Source organism: Chiloscyllium plagiosum, unplaced genomic scaffold (genome assembly GCF_037043375.1).
Source record: "Chiloscyllium plagiosum isolate Xiang-an unplaced genomic scaffold, Cpla_swu_hap1 HiC_scaffold_6, whole genome shotgun sequence".
In the NCBI taxonomy this organism is placed as follows: domain Eukaryota; kingdom Metazoa; phylum Chordata; class Chondrichthyes; order Orectolobiformes; family Hemiscylliidae; genus Chiloscyllium; species Chiloscyllium plagiosum.
This window is the reverse complement of record NW_028270144.1, coordinates 97,144,078-97,161,283: the sequence shown is the minus strand read 5'-3', so window position 1 is coordinate 97,161,283 and position 17,206 is coordinate 97,144,078. Positions and strand designations below refer to the sequence as shown.

Sequence of the window (17,206 nt, the reverse complement as noted above, 5' to 3'; positions counted from 1 at the left end):
TTTTCTAACTTCTCTGAACTAACTTTTTCCTGGGAGAAACTGATTTGTACATCCAACTTCAGTCAGAATGGCTGCGAACTAAAATCAAAAGCTTTCCAAGCTATTGATGTCTTCCCATGCCACACAAAAATTCCTAATATCTTACACAACTTATATTACAATATTCTAATATACACAATACTCTAATATTTCTATTTGATACTTATGCATTGAGTGAAAGATTAACTTCTAAAATCTAACATTTGAACTGTGTTTTAAAAATATTTTAATTTCATCAAATAAAGGTGCACTAAAAGTTAACTGTTAGTTAACTAAAATACAAATTACGGTCACTTTTGTATTTAAAGACTGTGTTGAGGAAAAGTAGCAACATTTTACAACCTACATACAATAAAGCTACAGAGTACAAGATAAATTGCACTGTTGTCTATAAATATGCTAATTTGCTTATTTTTTTTTATCCATTTAAAAACAATGTTCAAAATGAAGATTGTTATACTTTTTCGAGGTTTACTGTTACCCACAATTCATCCCATAAAACAATCTAACAACTTTTAAGAACTAATCTGACAGCAAACATATTAAAAAACATACTGGACATAGCAGTTAAAAGTAAATCTGCTTATGACCAATGCCAGAACACTTTCAAATAGGGGCTAATTCAATTTTAACCTATATAGGCAAGCATATGTGCACAGACTTTAGATTATTCCAGGAATCATCAATTTGTAAAGTATTTTTTTCACGTGAACACAAGGAAAAATTATTGCACAGAATGCATTGGCAATTGCAGCTTTACCTTTTCTTCTCCACACACAATGCATGCAAAATTCAGAAATCTGACAAATAGCCGAAAACAATAAGTTTTTATGGTTGTTGAAGCTGCAAGTTAACACAGCAATAAATTTACCTTTGAACTGTAGTAAGTCTAACATATGTTTCTCACAAGAATTAGAGTAGTTGACACGTTTCTTTTGTGTTCAACATCTTACCTCATAGAGTGTGTTGTACGTTGTTATAGTAAGAGTATTGGTGTGAAGCATTAACCTTTCTCCAAGAAGAGTGAACAGACTGTGTGTGTGCATGATCTCCACCTTCCTTCTGAAAGAATCACATGATTATACTAGACATGACTGATAATAGTTTGTTTTGCATAATGATGAAAAAAAAATTAAAATCACCTTCTCTAAAGAGTCACTTTTGTTATGACCATTGCCCAAGCAGATGGAAGTTACTTAAGGATATAATTCAATTACATTAAGATTGTGATCTCTTTACAACTCGTAATGAAGGCATATAACCAAGTAAATATCAGAAATTTAGAATATTTAAGACATTCAATATGCAATTTAATTACCTTTATTCAATATCACAATGTTTTAAAGCATTTTACACAACGGTTTCCTGATTTTAAGTGGAACAAACATTCATGTAGTAAACATGAACCAACAATGCTGAACCAACAATCCATGAACAGCTATGAGGTGAGTAAACAGTAAATGGATTTTTTTTTGTTATTGTCACTATATTCAAAAATGTTCTTAAACACAACTGAACATTTCTTTTTCTCCAATCACCAAATCATTTTTTTTCTTTTATCAACTACCGCAGTAAATCACCCGTGTTTCCAACTCAAATCACTTACATGCAAAGCTTGCAAGGGCAATGCAAACTAAATGAAAACCAAATTTCAGAGAGAGATGGGGCAGGTGGTGAATCAAAATAGAGTTAGAACGAGTGAACTCATTTTAGTTGATTCATTTCACATACATGCTATGCATGCCTTTGTGGTAAGCAATCAAGAGTTTTAATTTTATTGCTTACTGTGTTGTTCCAGTTACACCTATAAGTGTTATGCCAAAGGAGGCTGCCATTCAGCCCATCATAGGAGTGCTTGCTCTTCAAATCAGCATCAGTACTGACTGCCAATTTGCTGCATTTTCAGTCCCTTTGCACATTACTTCTATTTAAATAACCATCCAATGCCCTATTGAATACCAGCCTCCATCACAATTGGAGGCAGTGCATTCCACACCCAAACTACAGTACTCACTAAGCATAAAAGCTTTCCCCCCCCCCCCCATTACATTTACTGATGTAAGTCACTTTAAATCTGTGCACTCTGGGTTCTTGATACTTGCATGAGTGCCAAGTGTTTATCCATGAACTTTATCATGCTTACTCACAATTTCAGAAACTTCAATCAGATCTTAACACAGTTTGTGGAAGGCTCTTCAAAAGAGGGGTTGGGCCTGGACTTAATTTTAGGTAATGAAGTTGGGAAAGTGGCTCAAGTAGCAGTGCGGGAGCACTTCACAGCCAGCAATCCATTAGATACAAGATTCTTATGGGAAAGGACAAGGACAAGCCTGAAATCCAAGTTTGAAACTAGGGGAAAGTCGTAGAAAATCATTTGGCCAGATTTGGACTAGGAGAAATTATTTCAGGGAAATCTGTGTCAGAACAGTGGTACACATTCAAGAACACAATAGCGAGAATACAAAGCAAACACATTCCAATATAGGCAAAGAGTGGGACTAACAAATCCAAGGAACCCCAGATATCAAAGAGAAGTGGACAAAGAGAAAAAGTGAGGCAAATAGCAGAGGCCTGAGAAGAATACATAATGTGCAAAGAAAAACTTAAAAAGAAAATTATGAGAGCATAAAAGGGATATGAAAAGATAATGGCAGGTAAAATAAAGGAAAATTCTAAGTTATGTTCCAACTACATTAAAGGTAAAAGGATAATTAGGGATCCACAGTGGTCATTTGTACATGGCACCAGACAACATTGGTAGGGTCCTAAACAAATACTTTGTGTATGTTTTCACTAGTGAGAGAGTTGTTGTTGTATGGGAATCAAGGAGGACTGCAATATTCTTAAAGAAATTAGCATACATATAGAGGAAGTTCTGACCGGTCAGGAAGGCTCAAAAGTAGATAAACCTCCAGAACTGGCTGAAATGTATGTTCAGAGAGGCAAGGGAAGAAATAAAAGGGGTGGTGGAAATAATTTTTAATTCCCCTCTAGCAACAGAATTGCTGCTAGAAGACTGGAGGACAGTCAAAGTGGTACCAGGATTCAAGAAGAGAGCAAGGAATAAACCAGGAAACTACAGGTCAGTATGTCTAACCTCGTAGTGGATAAACTACTAGAAGCAATGAGGGACAGAATCAATATGCACTTGGAGAAACAGGGATTCATCAAAAACAGTCCGTATAGTTTTGTTAAAGAGAGGTCATGCCTGATCAACTTGATTGAATTTTTCGAAGAGGGATAAGGTGTGTAGTTGAGATCAATGCATTAACGTACTTAGCTTTCAGGAACATTTTTGATAAGGTCCCACATGGGAGACTGGCAGCAAAGTTAAGAGCCCATAGAATCCAAAGAAATGTGTCTAATTGCATCCAGAATTGGCTGAGTGTCAGGAAGCAGAGGATGATAATTGAGGAGCATTTTGTGACTGGAAACCTGTGTTCAGTGAGGTCCTGCAGGAATCAGTGTATGGGCCCTTGCTGTTTATGGTAGATATAAAGAATTTAGGCCTGAAGGGTCTAAACTGGAGGGTTGATCAGTACAGTCGCGAATGATTCAAAAATTGGTGGGTTGGTAAGAAGTGATTTGGGCAAGACAAAGCTAGGGAGCACATAATGAATGATAAGATCCTGGGAAGCACTGGGGATCAGATGGACACAGGTGTGCATATCCAATCTCATAGGATAGCAGAACAGTCGATAAAAATGTTTATAAAGGTACATAGGTTACTTGCCTTTATTGACAACAGTACAGAGTTTAAGAACAGGGAGATTATACTAGAGCTGTACGAAATGTTGGTTAGGCCACACCTAGAGTATTTGGTGCCTTCTGGAATCCACATTACAGGAGGGGTGTGAATGCATCGCGAGACAGCAGAGGAGATATAGCTGGAAATTTTTAGTTATGAAGACAAACTTAGTGAACTGGGGTTGTTTTCCTTGGAAGAAAGGAGACCAAGGAAAGAAATGTATGCGGCATAAAATTATGAAGGGTGTGGATAGGGTACACAAAAACGAATGTTTCCCCTTGTTGAAGGATCAATGACCACAACATAGATTTTAAGGTAAGGGGCAGGAGGAGGAAATGAGGTGGTGAGAATGTGGAATTCACTGTGTGTAAGAGTGAATTGAAAAGTGTGGCACTGGAAAAGCACAGCAGGTCAGCATCCGAGAAGCAGGAGAACTAGCCTCCATCAGTACTGTGGGGCGAGCAGCGAAGGGGGGCTGAGCGACAAATAGGAGGGTGAGGGTGGGGAGAAGGTAGCTGGGAAAGCGATAGGCAGATGCAGGTGGAGGATAGTGATAGGTTGGGGGGTGGGGGGGGGGGGGCGGAAAGAGAGTGTGAAACGGATAGATGGAAAGGAAGATGGACAGGTAGGACAGTTCAAGAGGGCAGTGCAGAGTTGGAGGGTTGGATTTGTGATGAGGTGGGGGGGAGGGGAGATAAGAATACTGGTGAAGTCCAAGTTGATGTCGTGAGGTTGAAAGGTCCCAAGGTGGAAGATTAGGTGTTCTTCCTCCAGTCGTCGGGTAGCTTGGATTTAGCGGTGGAGGCAGCCCAGGACTTGCATGTCCTTGGTGGGAGGGGGAGCTGAAGTGGTCGGCAACAGAGATATTTCCTGAAACTTTCCATGAGTTAGTGTCCTATCTCCCCAATGTACAGGAGACCATATCGAGGGCAATGGACCCAGCAGATGAGGTACTTGGATGTGCAGAAAAATTTCTGCTGAATGTGAAAAGGTCCTTTGGGGATTTGGACGGAGGTCAGGGGGAGGTGTGGGAGCAGATTTTATACTTCTTGCAGCAGTAAGCAAAGGTGCTGGGAGTGGAGGCTTGGTGTGGGGGGTGGGGGGGGGGGGGGGGGGCAGGGGCGGAGGTGGACCTAACGAGGGAGTCACGGAGGGAAGGGTCTCTGCGGAACGCAGTTAGGAGAGTGGAGGGAAGTATCTCTCTGGTGGTGGTGTCTGATTGTAGGTGGCAGAAATGGCATCTACAAATTGCTTTCCCAGCTATTTTTCCCCCACTTCCACCCTCTTATTTATCTCTACGCCCCTTCCCCACTACCTCTCCATTCCCCACATTATTGATGAAGGGCTTATGCCCGAAACATTGATTTTCCTGCTCCTCAGATTCTGCCTGACCTGCTGTGCTTTTCCAGTGCCACACTTTTCGACTCTGCTCTCCAGGTCTGCAGTCTTCATTTTCTCCTAACGTGTCTAAGAGTGATTAAGGCAGAAAGTCTATAACATTCAAGCTGCATTTAGATGTACACTTGCAATGCCAAGGCACACAAGGCAATGGGCCAAGCACTGAATAAAAGGATTAGAATAGTCAGGTGGTTGTTTTTGCCCAGCATAGATTCGATGGGCCAAAGGGCATGGACTGCAGCATGGAGGAGGCAGCTCACCACCATCTGCTTAAGGGAAGCCAAGGACAGGCAATAAATGCTGGCCAGCCAGCGAGGGCCACATACCATGAAAGAGTTTTTGAAAGAAGGTTCTTCTATGCTGTAGACATGTATGACTCTAAGATGTGGGAGCAGAAGTTGGCCATTCAGCCCATCGATTCTGTCCTGCCATAATGAGATCACAGCTAATTCAATTACCCGCAAGTCCATTTTGCTGTCTTTTCTCTGTAACCCTTAGAGTCACAGATGTACAGCATGGAAACAGACCCATCAGTCCAACCCTTCCATGCCGACCAGATATCCCAACCCAATCTAGTTCCACCTACCAGCACCCGGCACATATCCCTCCAAACCCTTCCTATTTATATACCCATCCAGATGCCTCTTCAATATTGCAATTGTACCAGCCTCCACTACTCCCTCTGGCAGCTCATTCCATACACTTACCACCCTCTGTGTAAAAGATTTGCTCCGTATGTCTTGATTTCCTTATTGATTAAGGGAATGTGTAACTCAGCTTTAGGTACATTTAATTTAGTTTCTTCCGAGTCTAGCGAAATTATTATTTTTTTTAAACAGAGGGCTGTTGAAGCTGGGCTATTAAATATACTTCTTTTTTGAGATTATGCCCTCTGGTCTTAAACTCTCCCACAAAGGGAAACAACCTGTCCACATCTAAACTCTCAAATCACCCAGACTTTTGAAAATTTCAATAAGGCTCGTGTTCCAATAAGTACAAGTCCAACCTACTCAATCTCTCCTCATAAGACAATCCCTCCTTCCCAGTTCCAGCCTGATGAATAAACCTCGACTACCTCCAACATCATAATAAGGGACCCAAAACTGTTCACAATATTCCAGCTGTGGTTTGACAAGTGTTTGGATAATTTTAGCAAAACCTCTTTACTTTTATACTCCATTATCTTTGAAACAAAGATCAACATTGCATTTTTATGCACAAACCTAGGCTATAATACACTCACTTTCCTTCACCCAAGGCATTAACATACATGGCATACCTGTGCCCTTTCATTTCTTCAAAAAGATTCCTTTCCTGGCTAGACTAAGAATTTATTGATCTGGGACCCAGCCCTGCCTGTAGTATAAAATATCATTTCCCAATTTGACCACGTGCACTATCACTGTATACAACATAGAACATTACAGCACAGTACAGGCCCTTCGGCCCTCGATGCTGCACCGACCTGTGGAACCAATCTGAAGCCCATCTAATCTACACTATTCTCATCCATATGCCTATCCAATGAACATTTAAATGCCCTTAAAAGTTGTTACAGGCAGTGTGTTCCACGCGCCTACTACTGAGTAAACAAACTACCTCTGACATTTGTCCTATATCTATCAATTTTTAAAAATTATGTAATTTCTGCCGTGTAGTCCTCACTGATCATGTAAGCTGTCTGAAAATCTCTATTTGTATTTAATCACAAATGTGGTGACCTGTGATTTCTATCTTTTAATTTCACGCATAAATACAATGTCTCTAAGACATCCTATAATTCTAGCACTGTAATTAAACCTTTAACTTTGCAACCCCTTTTTATTCCTCACCCTATCTATCCCTAAGAACCTTACAACCAGGAATATTTAAGATACATTACCATCACTGCAACTGTATAGATTTTCTCTCCTTACTGAGAAAAGTCACTAGTTATCCAAACACTTTGTACACTCAAATTTTGTAGTTTTAAGTTTTATTTATTTTTCATATTTTAAAATAGCTTTGTCATCCCTTGGCCCTTTTACAGCTTTTGTAATTCTCTCAACCACAGCTTGCTTCTTGTTTTGTGATACCTGTTTCCTAACAAACGATTGAATGCCACCTCAAATCAACTCAGAAGACACAAACCGAAGAGATTTAAAATAGACCTTGGACTGAACTACAATCAATAAAGTAAAATAAGCTGGAATTTCAATTCAAAATATATTAAAGCATAAAAATGAAAATTTCAATACAATGTCCCAACCATTCTCAACAAAACCAAGCTCTGCATTGCTATCTCGCATTCCATGGACTTCTCAGTCTGACAAAAAGAAAACAGTTGATTTATCTTAAAAGAAAATTAACTTGGCTATACTCACTTATGACCAAGGTGTTTGAGGAAGTATCCCAGAACTTTCAGTGCTTGAACACGGATGCTTTCACTTTTTGAAGCCAATAATTTGTAAATAACACTGAAGAAACAATAAATACACCAAATTGATTGCAATGATTTATGATATCACTGTTAACAATATTTTTAAAACAAATTAAATCAGAATCATTGATCCTTATAATCTTTGCAACTTCTACTTATTTGCTATGGAATGGGAAATAGGAAAGGGCATAAAATTTAAGGGCAAGAATCAAATTAGATCACATTGTAAAATAATGTGAACGGGACAAAGAATGTTCAAAAGACAAGCCTTGAGCCCTTGTGTCTTAATGTCCAGAAACTTGCAATGAAATGGATGAATCAGCTATGCAAATAGATATAAATGGACATGACATAGTTGCAATTACATAGACATGCTGCACAGTTACCAGATATACCCCGAATATCTAAGGGTACTCAGTTTTTAGGAAAGACAGACAAAAAGAAAAAGGAAGTGGGCAGGTAGGGTAGCACTAGGCAAAAGTGAGAACTGCAGATGCTGGAAACCACAGTTTAGATCAGAGTGGTGCTGGAAACGCACAACAGGTCAGGCAGCATCCGAGGAGCAGGAAAGTCAACATTTCGGGCAAAAGCCCTTCATCAGGGATAGAGGCAGGAAGCCTCCAGGGTGGAGAGATAAATGGGCGGGGGTGGGGGAGAAAGAGAGCTGGGGAGAAGGTAGCAAAGAGTAAAATGGGGGTGGGGATGGTGATAGGTCAGAGGGCAGAGTGGAGCGGATAGGTGGGAAGGGAGATTGGCAGGTAGGACAGGTGCTGAGCTGGGAAAGTTGGAACTGAGGTAAGGTGGAGGGAGGGGAAATGAGGAAACTGGTGAAGTCCACATCGATGCCCTGGGGTTGAAGTGTTCTGAGCTATGCCTGTCTCTTTGTCGGCTACGTAGAACAGTCCATCTTCCGTAATTACACCGGCACCACTCTCCACCTCTTCCTCCGCTACATTGATGACTGCATTGGCGCCACCTCGTGCTCCCTCAAGGAGATTCAGCAGTTCATCAACTTCACCAACACATTCCACCCAGACTTTAAATTCACCTGGACCATCCCTGACACCTCCCTGCCGTTCCTGGACCTCTCCATCTCCATTAATGACGAGTGACTTGACACTGACATTTTTTACAAACCTACCGACTCCCACAGCTACCTGGATTACACCTCTTCCCACCCTACCTCCTGCAAAAATGCCATCCCGTATTCCCAATTCCTCCACCTCCACCGTATCTGCTCCCAGGAGGACCAGTTCCACCACAGAACACACCAGATGGCCTCCTTCTTCAGAAATTGCAATTTCCCTTCTCACGTGGTTGAAGATCCCTCCAACGCATCTCATCCACATCCCACAACTCCGCCCTCAAACCCCACCCCTCCAACCGTAACAAGGACAGAAACCCCCTGGTCTTCACTTTCCACCCTACCAACCTTCACATTCACCATATCATCCACCGACATTTCCGCCACCTCCAAACGCACCCCACCACCAGAGATATATTTCCCTCCACAACCCTTTCCGCAAAGATCATTCCCTCCGTGACTACCTAGTCAGGTCCACGCCCCCCCCTACAACCCACCCTCTTGTCCTGGCACCCTCCCCTGCCACCGCAGGAATTGCAAAACCTGCGCCCACACCTCCTCCCTCACCACCATCCAAGGCCCCAAAGGAGCCTTCCACATCCAAAGTTTCACCTGCACATCCACCAATATCATTTATTGTATCCGTTGCTCCCGATGCGGTCTCTTCTACGTTGGGAAGGCTGGACACCAGCTCACATAGCGCTTCAGGGAACATCTCCAAGACACCCGCACAAATCAACCCCAACACCCTGTGGCCCAACATTTCAACTCCCCTCCCACTCTGCCGAGGACATGCAGGTCCTGGGCCTCCTCCACCGCCATTCCCTCACCACCCGACACCTGGAGGAAGAACGCCTCGTCTTCCGCCTCAGAACACCTCAACCCCAGGGCATCAATGTGAACTTCACCAGTTTCCTCATTTCCCCTTCCCCAGTTCCAACCTTCCAGCTCAGCACTGTCCTCATGACCAGTCCTACCTGCCAATCTCCCTTCCCACCCCCCCACCCTTTTATCTCTTCACCCTGGAGGCTTCCTGCCTCTATTCCTGATGAAGGGCTTTTGCCCGAAACATCGATTTTCCTGCTCCTCGGATGCTGCCCTGACCTGCTGTGCTTTTCCAGCACCACACTAACCAAAAAAAAAAGAGGATAGCACTGCTAATTAAAGAGCTGTAATATAAGAGTGTGGAAGTGTATTAGCTACAGTCAAGTGCTGTTTGTATGGATTGAGCTTAAAAACAAAAATGGGTAGAACACAATAGTGCAGGGTGTATATAGACCCCCAAAGGTAGTGGCATTGTAAGGCTTTTAAAAGCAAATTAGAGACAGATGCAATAAAAGTACAGTTGAAACTAATGGTGACTGCAATCTGCATATAGATTGGGTAAATCAAATCAGTAACAATACCACAGAGGAGGAATTCCTGGAGTATGTATAGGATTGCTTTCTGGATCAATAGGTTGAGGAACCAACTAGAAAACAGACCCCACCCCATGCTGGGTACTGTGCAATGACATAAGGAATAATTGTCAATTTAGCTATGTCACCACAAGATGACAAAGTTCTTCACCCAGATTGACAGTATGGCTGGTTCATAGACTAAGGTCCTAAACCTAAATAAAGGAAAGTATGATGATATGAGACATGAGCTGACTATGATAAACTGAAAAATATTATTTAAAAGGATGATGGTGATTAAGCAATGGTAACATTAAAAGAATTCAATGGAGGATCTGCAGCAATTGCACAAAATCAAAACGAGAAACGTGGCCAGGCCTTGAATAACGACGGAACTTAGGGAGAATCTTGAAACCAACAATATAGAATGGCCAAAACAATGCAACAGACATGACAATTGGGAGCAATTTAGATTTCAGCAAGGGGAGAACAAAGGAATTGATAAAATAGGGGGAGAAGTGGAGTATAACAGAAAGCTTGCATTAAAACACAGATTAATTTTAAAAGCTCCTATCTGTGTGCAAAGCTAAAAGTATTAGTGAAGACAAATGTAGGTCTTCTAAAGTCAGAAACAGAGGAAGTTAAAATGGGGAACAAAGAACGAGCAGACTAATTAAGTACACATATTCGTTCTAGCTTCACAAAGGAGATCACAAATAAGGTCCTGGAAATGTTGGAACACAGGGTCCAGTTTATCATAGTCAGCTCATGTCTCATATCATCATACTTTCCTTTATTTAGGTTTAGGACCTTAGTCTATGAACCAGCCATACTGTCAATCTGGGTGAAGAACTTTGTCATCTTGTGGTGACATAGCTAAATTGACAATTATTCCTTATGTCATTGCACAGTACCCAGCATGGGGTGGGGTCTGTTTTCTAGTTGGTTCCTCAACCTATTGATCCAGAACACAGGGAGGAGGAAGTGAAGAAAATCGGCGTTCATAGGGAAAGAGTGTTGGGGAAATCAATGGGATTTTAGGCCAATAAATCTCCAGGGTCTGATAATCTACATCCCAGAGTACTTAATAAAGTGGCCCTCGAAATAGTGGATGCATTGGTGGTCACCTTTCAGGATTTGAGACACTCTGAAACAGTTCGTATGGATTGAAAATTAGCGAACGTAACCCCACATTTTTAAAATGAGGTAGAGAGAAAAAGGGAATTATAAATTGATTAGCTCGACATCAGCTAATCAGTGGGAAAAAAAGCTAGACTCCGTTATAAGTTTAATAGCAGAAAATAGTGACAGAATCAGTCAGCATGGATTTACAACAGGGAAATCATAGTTGACAAGGCCACTGGTTTTATTTGAGGATTTAACAAGTGGATAAGGGGGAACCAATGAATACTGTTTACTTGGACTTTCAGAAGGCTTTTAATAAGGTCTGACATGAGATTTGTATGGAAAATTAAAGCACATGAAATTGGGGGTACCATATTGACAAGGATACAGAACTAGTTTGCAGACAGAAAACAGTAGAATAAACTGATATTTTTCCAAATTGCTGGCAGTGGCTCAGGGGTAATGCATGAATCAATGATTGGACCCCACTTTTCATATTATCCAGTCACAATTTTAGACGTAGGAATGAAACATAAAATCTGCAAGTTTGAGAGAGAATGAATTGCGAGGATGATGCAGAGATGCTTCCGTGTGATTAGGACAAGTTGAGTTAGTGGGCAAATGATGGCAGATGAAATTGTGGACTGATGAAAGATTATCCACTTTTGTAGCAAAAACAGGAAGGCAAATCATCTAATTGGTCACTAATTTGGTAAGGGGGAGGTGCAACATGACATGGGTGTCCTTGTTTAGCAATGGCTAAAAGCATGCAGATACTGCAGGCCGTGAAGAAGGTAAAAGGTATGTTAGCCTTCATTGCGAGAGAATTCAAGTACAGGAACAGGGATATACCTGCTGCAATTTTCCAGGGCCTTGATGAGACCACAACTGGAGTTGTATGTGCAGCTTAGTCACTTTATCTGAGGATGGATGTTTGACTAAAAGGGAGTATGACAAAGATTTACCAGACTGATTCCTGACTTCTGAAGACAGATTTGATCAGTTAGAACTATATTCATTGAAATTCAGAAGACTTTGGGGCTCTCATAGAAACCTATCATATTATAACAGGATCAAACAGGGTAAATTCAGGAAGGATGTTCCATTTGACCAAGAAATCAAGAACCAGGAGGCCCAGTTTAAGGGTATGAAGCAAGACTATTTCAACGCTGAAAATGTGTTGCTGGAAAAGCGCAGCAGGTCAGGCAGCATCCAAGGAACAGGAGAATCGACGTTTTGGGCATAAGCCCTTCTTCAGGATGCCCAAAACGTCGATTCTCCTGTTCCTTGGATGCTGCCTGACCTGCTGCACTTTTCCAGCAACACATTTTCAGCTCTGATCTCCAGCATCTGCAGTCCTCACTTTCTCCTCGAAGACTATTTCAACGTAGAACAACTTTTTCCACCCAGAGAGTAGTGAGCCTGTGAAATTCTCAGCCACAAAAAAGTAGTTTAGGCCAAATTGTTGCGTTTTTTCAATGAGGAATTATCTATAGTTCTTAGGGCTAAAAGGATCAAAGGGTATGGGAGAAAGTAAGAACATGATGGATGATCAGTCATAATCATATTGAATGGCAGAGCAGGTCTGAAGTGCCAAATGGCCTCCTCCTCCTCCTACTTTCCATGTTATCCAGAAGTTGAGTGTATCACCATTACAGCAAAAAAGTGTTTCAAAATCTGACTTTTCTGTCAGCCACTCTCATTGTTAGAAACCTAAAAATTGGTGAAGAATATGCTGTCATTGCTCTGGTGTGGTGATTTAATGAATGAATTTTGTTGGTTGGAAAATAGAATCTCAACATGTCACAAATTTCAAAAACACTAGTGTTTTACAAGAATATCGCAAATGCATTTGAAATTGTCAATTTTGTACTCATGTTCAAATCAAAAAGCATGCTCAATTATTTTAATAGAAGGAAAATATTTCCATAAAAAATATTATTTTAATTTCCTCACAACGAAAGCCGAAAACAAAATGACCAAAAATATAAACTGCTGAACAAATTCCCTAGTTGGTTTATTCGCAGCTGTAGTATACTTATGTCCTCACCGTATCCCATTTCGTTGATCAAAAGCAGGTATCATGGATGCAGGGTGCTCTGACATCAGTGCAACCAACAGTTGCAAAACATCATGAATGTTTTCATCCTGTGTCATGGAATAGAGAGGCAGTCAAACAAAATAAAGCTCTCTTCATTCAGATATATTGCTAAAACTCAACTTCTCACAGGGCTCAAAATAGAGCAAGACAGACATACAGATAAATTCAATCCTGAAACACCACAACACCCTGTGGGGGAAGTAAAAAATGGAACAAACACTACTTGAAGATATCTGTACTTCTCTAAATCTCACCTCCTCTAATTTTGGCAGCTCAACCTTCAAATATCAAACCCTTGAGCTCTGAAATTCTCTTCAAGCACCTTTCCCTTCTTTAAGATATTATTTCAAATTCAAGCTTTTTATTTTCTGATCCAATATCTCCTTATGCAGATTGGTGTCATACTCGTCTTAAAATGTTTGTGTAGCTTCTAAAGTATTTTCTTACATTAAATGCACTACAAAATAGATGTTATTGAAAATGTAAATTGATATTATTATGCTTTATGGGTCAAACAGATTTTACAAAACAAAAAAAAAGTTGGTCTTACGTCCCTTTATAATTTTTTCTGCTTACTTTTTTCAGGGAACTGGTCAAACTTCCTGTACCTCTTAAAAAATGGGCATTTTCATCATTAAGCTTTAGCCCTTCCTCACCCACCATTCAGATGAATAAATTGTGATTAATTAATTGAGAACAAATTTTGTTTGACACTGGAAGTTCCCTGATTTGTATGGTTAGTACCCAAATTAATTCATTCAGATTTTAAAGTCATCTCAAATATTTTCAACATTAAAATGACTGAAGACAATAATACACATATTTGTTTACATACAGAAATAGTAATGTGATTAAGGAGAACAAAGCTGTTCACATCTGACTGATGTCTTGTACAGCTTTAGCAATACCTTTCATATTCCATTCCCTTTGAAATGAAGACCAACATTCTATTTGCCTTCTCTATTACCTGAACTTTAATGTGCACTTTTTCTAATAAATGCACAACACCCAAATCCCTCTGTGCTGCAGTTTTCAGCACTCTTCCCCCATATAATTATCAGTTCTTCTTTACTTCCAGTCAAGATGCATAACCACACACTTGCCTACATTATATTCCATCTATTGCCATGCTTTTGCTCACTCAATCTGAGTATTTTCCCCAATTAGCCTTCCCACTTATTCCTGTGTCATCAACAAACTAGGCAATTGTACACTCACTTCTGACATCCAAGTAATTCATATCTATTGTAATTAATTGTAGTACTAGCATGGATTCCTGTTGCAAACCTACAGGTTACAACTCTGAAAAAGCCTCCAAAATCTATCGTCAATTAATTAGCCAATCCTCTACTTGTCCAAATATGTTAGCCCAAATCAATGTACTATTTTATTTTAAGTAGCCTTAAGTGTGGCACCTCAGAACAATTTTTGGAAATCCAAATATGTTTCTGGGAATCTCCTTTATCTATCCTGCTTGTTAACTCAATGAACGCAATAAATTTATCAATCACGATTTCCCCTTCAAAAAGTCATGTTGACTCTGCTCAATTTTATTTTGCATTTGCAAATACTCTGATATTACATCTGCTATAATTGATGCTAGCATTTTTAAAATTAGATTTTGATAAGCAATTGGGTGAAAGTTTAGCAAGGATAAACAGGAATGCCAAGGATTCAGTTTACCCAGGATCTTATTAAATGGCAAAAACAGGCTCAAGGATCTGACTGGTACACTTCTATTCTTAATTTATTCGCTTGCATAACGATACATTTTGAACTCACCTCATGCATGGTTAACAGGTAATTAAGAATACTTTGAAGTTCATCTTCTTTGACACCACGATCCTATTCAAACAAACATAACTACAGTTGACAATTTATATTCAGACAATGAAATGCAAAACATAGTCAGATTGTAGATTAGATTAATTCTGTAATGGGAGACCAAGCAATTCACCAAACATGTTTTCAGCCTCTTTGTTAAGCCTTAATAGAATACAATCACAGCAAACATGCAATGAATTTTGTTTCATCACTGTAGTGATCTTCGTTCCTGGTTTCTATAAGCTAACAAAGCTTAGTGAAAAGTGTACCTTTTTAACATGTTAGTATACACATCAGTTCTTACCTTCAAAATTAGTTGTTTCAAAAATAGCAGCATAAAAGCCCGCAGTGAAATAATTTCTTTCTGAGATGGACGAGGGCCATCTTGAAATAAGAAGAAAATTTTCTGTCACTCAGTTTAAAATTGTAGTGCAAAAACATGTCTTCCAAATCCAGTTCCTAGTCTTACACTCTTTGCACAAACACATTCAGCAAATTCCTGAGATGTACAAATGGATCAGAATCAAAATATTTACTTTGCTAAGAATTGTGCAAATTCAAACAAGTTCTAAAATACCTTGCACCCAATGAAAATAAACTTCAGAACAAAAAGACAATCAAATGTTTCTGAAATATAACAATGCGCAAGAAAAAAATTGATTATTAAAAAATCTAATTTGAATTACTAGTTATCCAATCCATTTTTGAAAAATTTAAAAAGTTAAAATGTTATAAAATATATTCACACAAGTTAAAAATTCTCAACTTTTATTGGACATATTGCAAATATGGAACATATTGGTAAAACGAGCTATCAATTTCACTTCAGTATGTCATGTAACAGTCGCCATTTAATTAATATCCATATAGCTCTGGTTAACAGGCATAATATTCACCCTCCATTTTTCTCCATTGTAAGAAAAAGGTCATTTGTTAAATCCGACAATAATTATTCTCAATCATCTCGCACTCTTTCAAAAAAAAAGCACTTACAAAAAGGATAAGACTGCTCTGAAATTGACACTTGGCTAAATTCCAGGTTACATTAATTTTATAATCAACACTATCCTTAATCCAATGTTATAAAACTGATGCATGTACTAAAATCCTTGAAATTCTGCATTTTACAGAATGTAACATTATTTACTTTGTTGAATCATCATCAATTTTTGTTTTTGTTGAGTAAATTCTCAAATTAGAATGCACACTGTTAGAAACAATTACATTTCAGTCAAGGTAACTGATACATTTAATAAATATATTTTACAAATTGTGTGAGGGACTGTTAACACAAAGAAAACTGAACATTCGGCAATGAATCAATAGAACTATGCCGCAAGAATTTCTTTCCCCAGCCAATACAATCTTATTGTATATGTGGAAATTAAACAAATTAACATTAGACTATAATGTAAAAAGCAATGCAAAATGTATTTTAATTTCTCTTCAATGTTTCCATGGACTCCCCAAGATGCAAATTGCAAGGAGGTTCTTCCATTGAAGTTTGTGTAAGTGACCCTCCAATTTGCTTTAAAACGTCACAACTCTGAATCCAAAGCTCAAGCTCGAGTTCATGAAGGAAAATTCTTTATAGAAATCTCAGCTGGTGCAGGAATTGAATCTACGCTACTGATGGCACATTGCATCACAAAACAGTTGCATAATTAAATGAGATAAACCAACTCCCATGGAACGAAGAGAGGGCATTATATCTTTCAATTGTATAGTGTTTGAGAACAAATTCATGTTTAGAGTGCCTGGAATGAACTGGGTAAAATTTTACCTGGAGTATCTCAATACTAAGAATGAGAACAAGGCTAAAGAATTTGAATTCACCAGTTTCAGATTTGGGAATGGTTATTCTTCCAAGATTTTAGTGCGTAATCATTCCTTGGAAAATAGACGTAACTATTTTATAGACAAAAATGCAGAACCCAGTAAAATACTGTTATTAAAGACACTGATTATGGATATGGAAAACAACAAAACTATTACATTTGCAAAATCCATGAACTTGGAATTTACAATGGGGATACTAATTTGTTCATTTATTAGACTATAAAAAAAAATC

The 17,206-nt window shown here is 39.2% G+C and overlaps 1 protein-coding gene across 1 annotated transcript in view; it reads right to left on the bottom strand.

The window, feature by feature from the left end:
* Nucleotides 1-17,206, bottom strand: part of LOC122551068 (neurobeachin) — a 991,558-nt gene that overhangs the window by 788,395 nt on the left and 185,957 nt on the right. The window contains exons 14-18 of the mRNA XM_087988254.1: nt 15,440-15,519; nt 15,094-15,156; nt 13,261-13,358; nt 7,549-7,641; nt 993-1,101 (exon numbers count right to left, since the gene is read on the bottom strand). Coding sequence (XP_087844380.1) covers nt 993-1,101; nt 7,549-7,641; nt 13,261-13,358; nt 15,094-15,156; nt 15,440-15,519 — 443 coding nt within the window. The remainder of the gene's footprint in view (nt 1-992; nt 1,102-7,548; nt 7,642-13,260; nt 13,359-15,093; nt 15,157-15,439; nt 15,520-17,206) is intronic.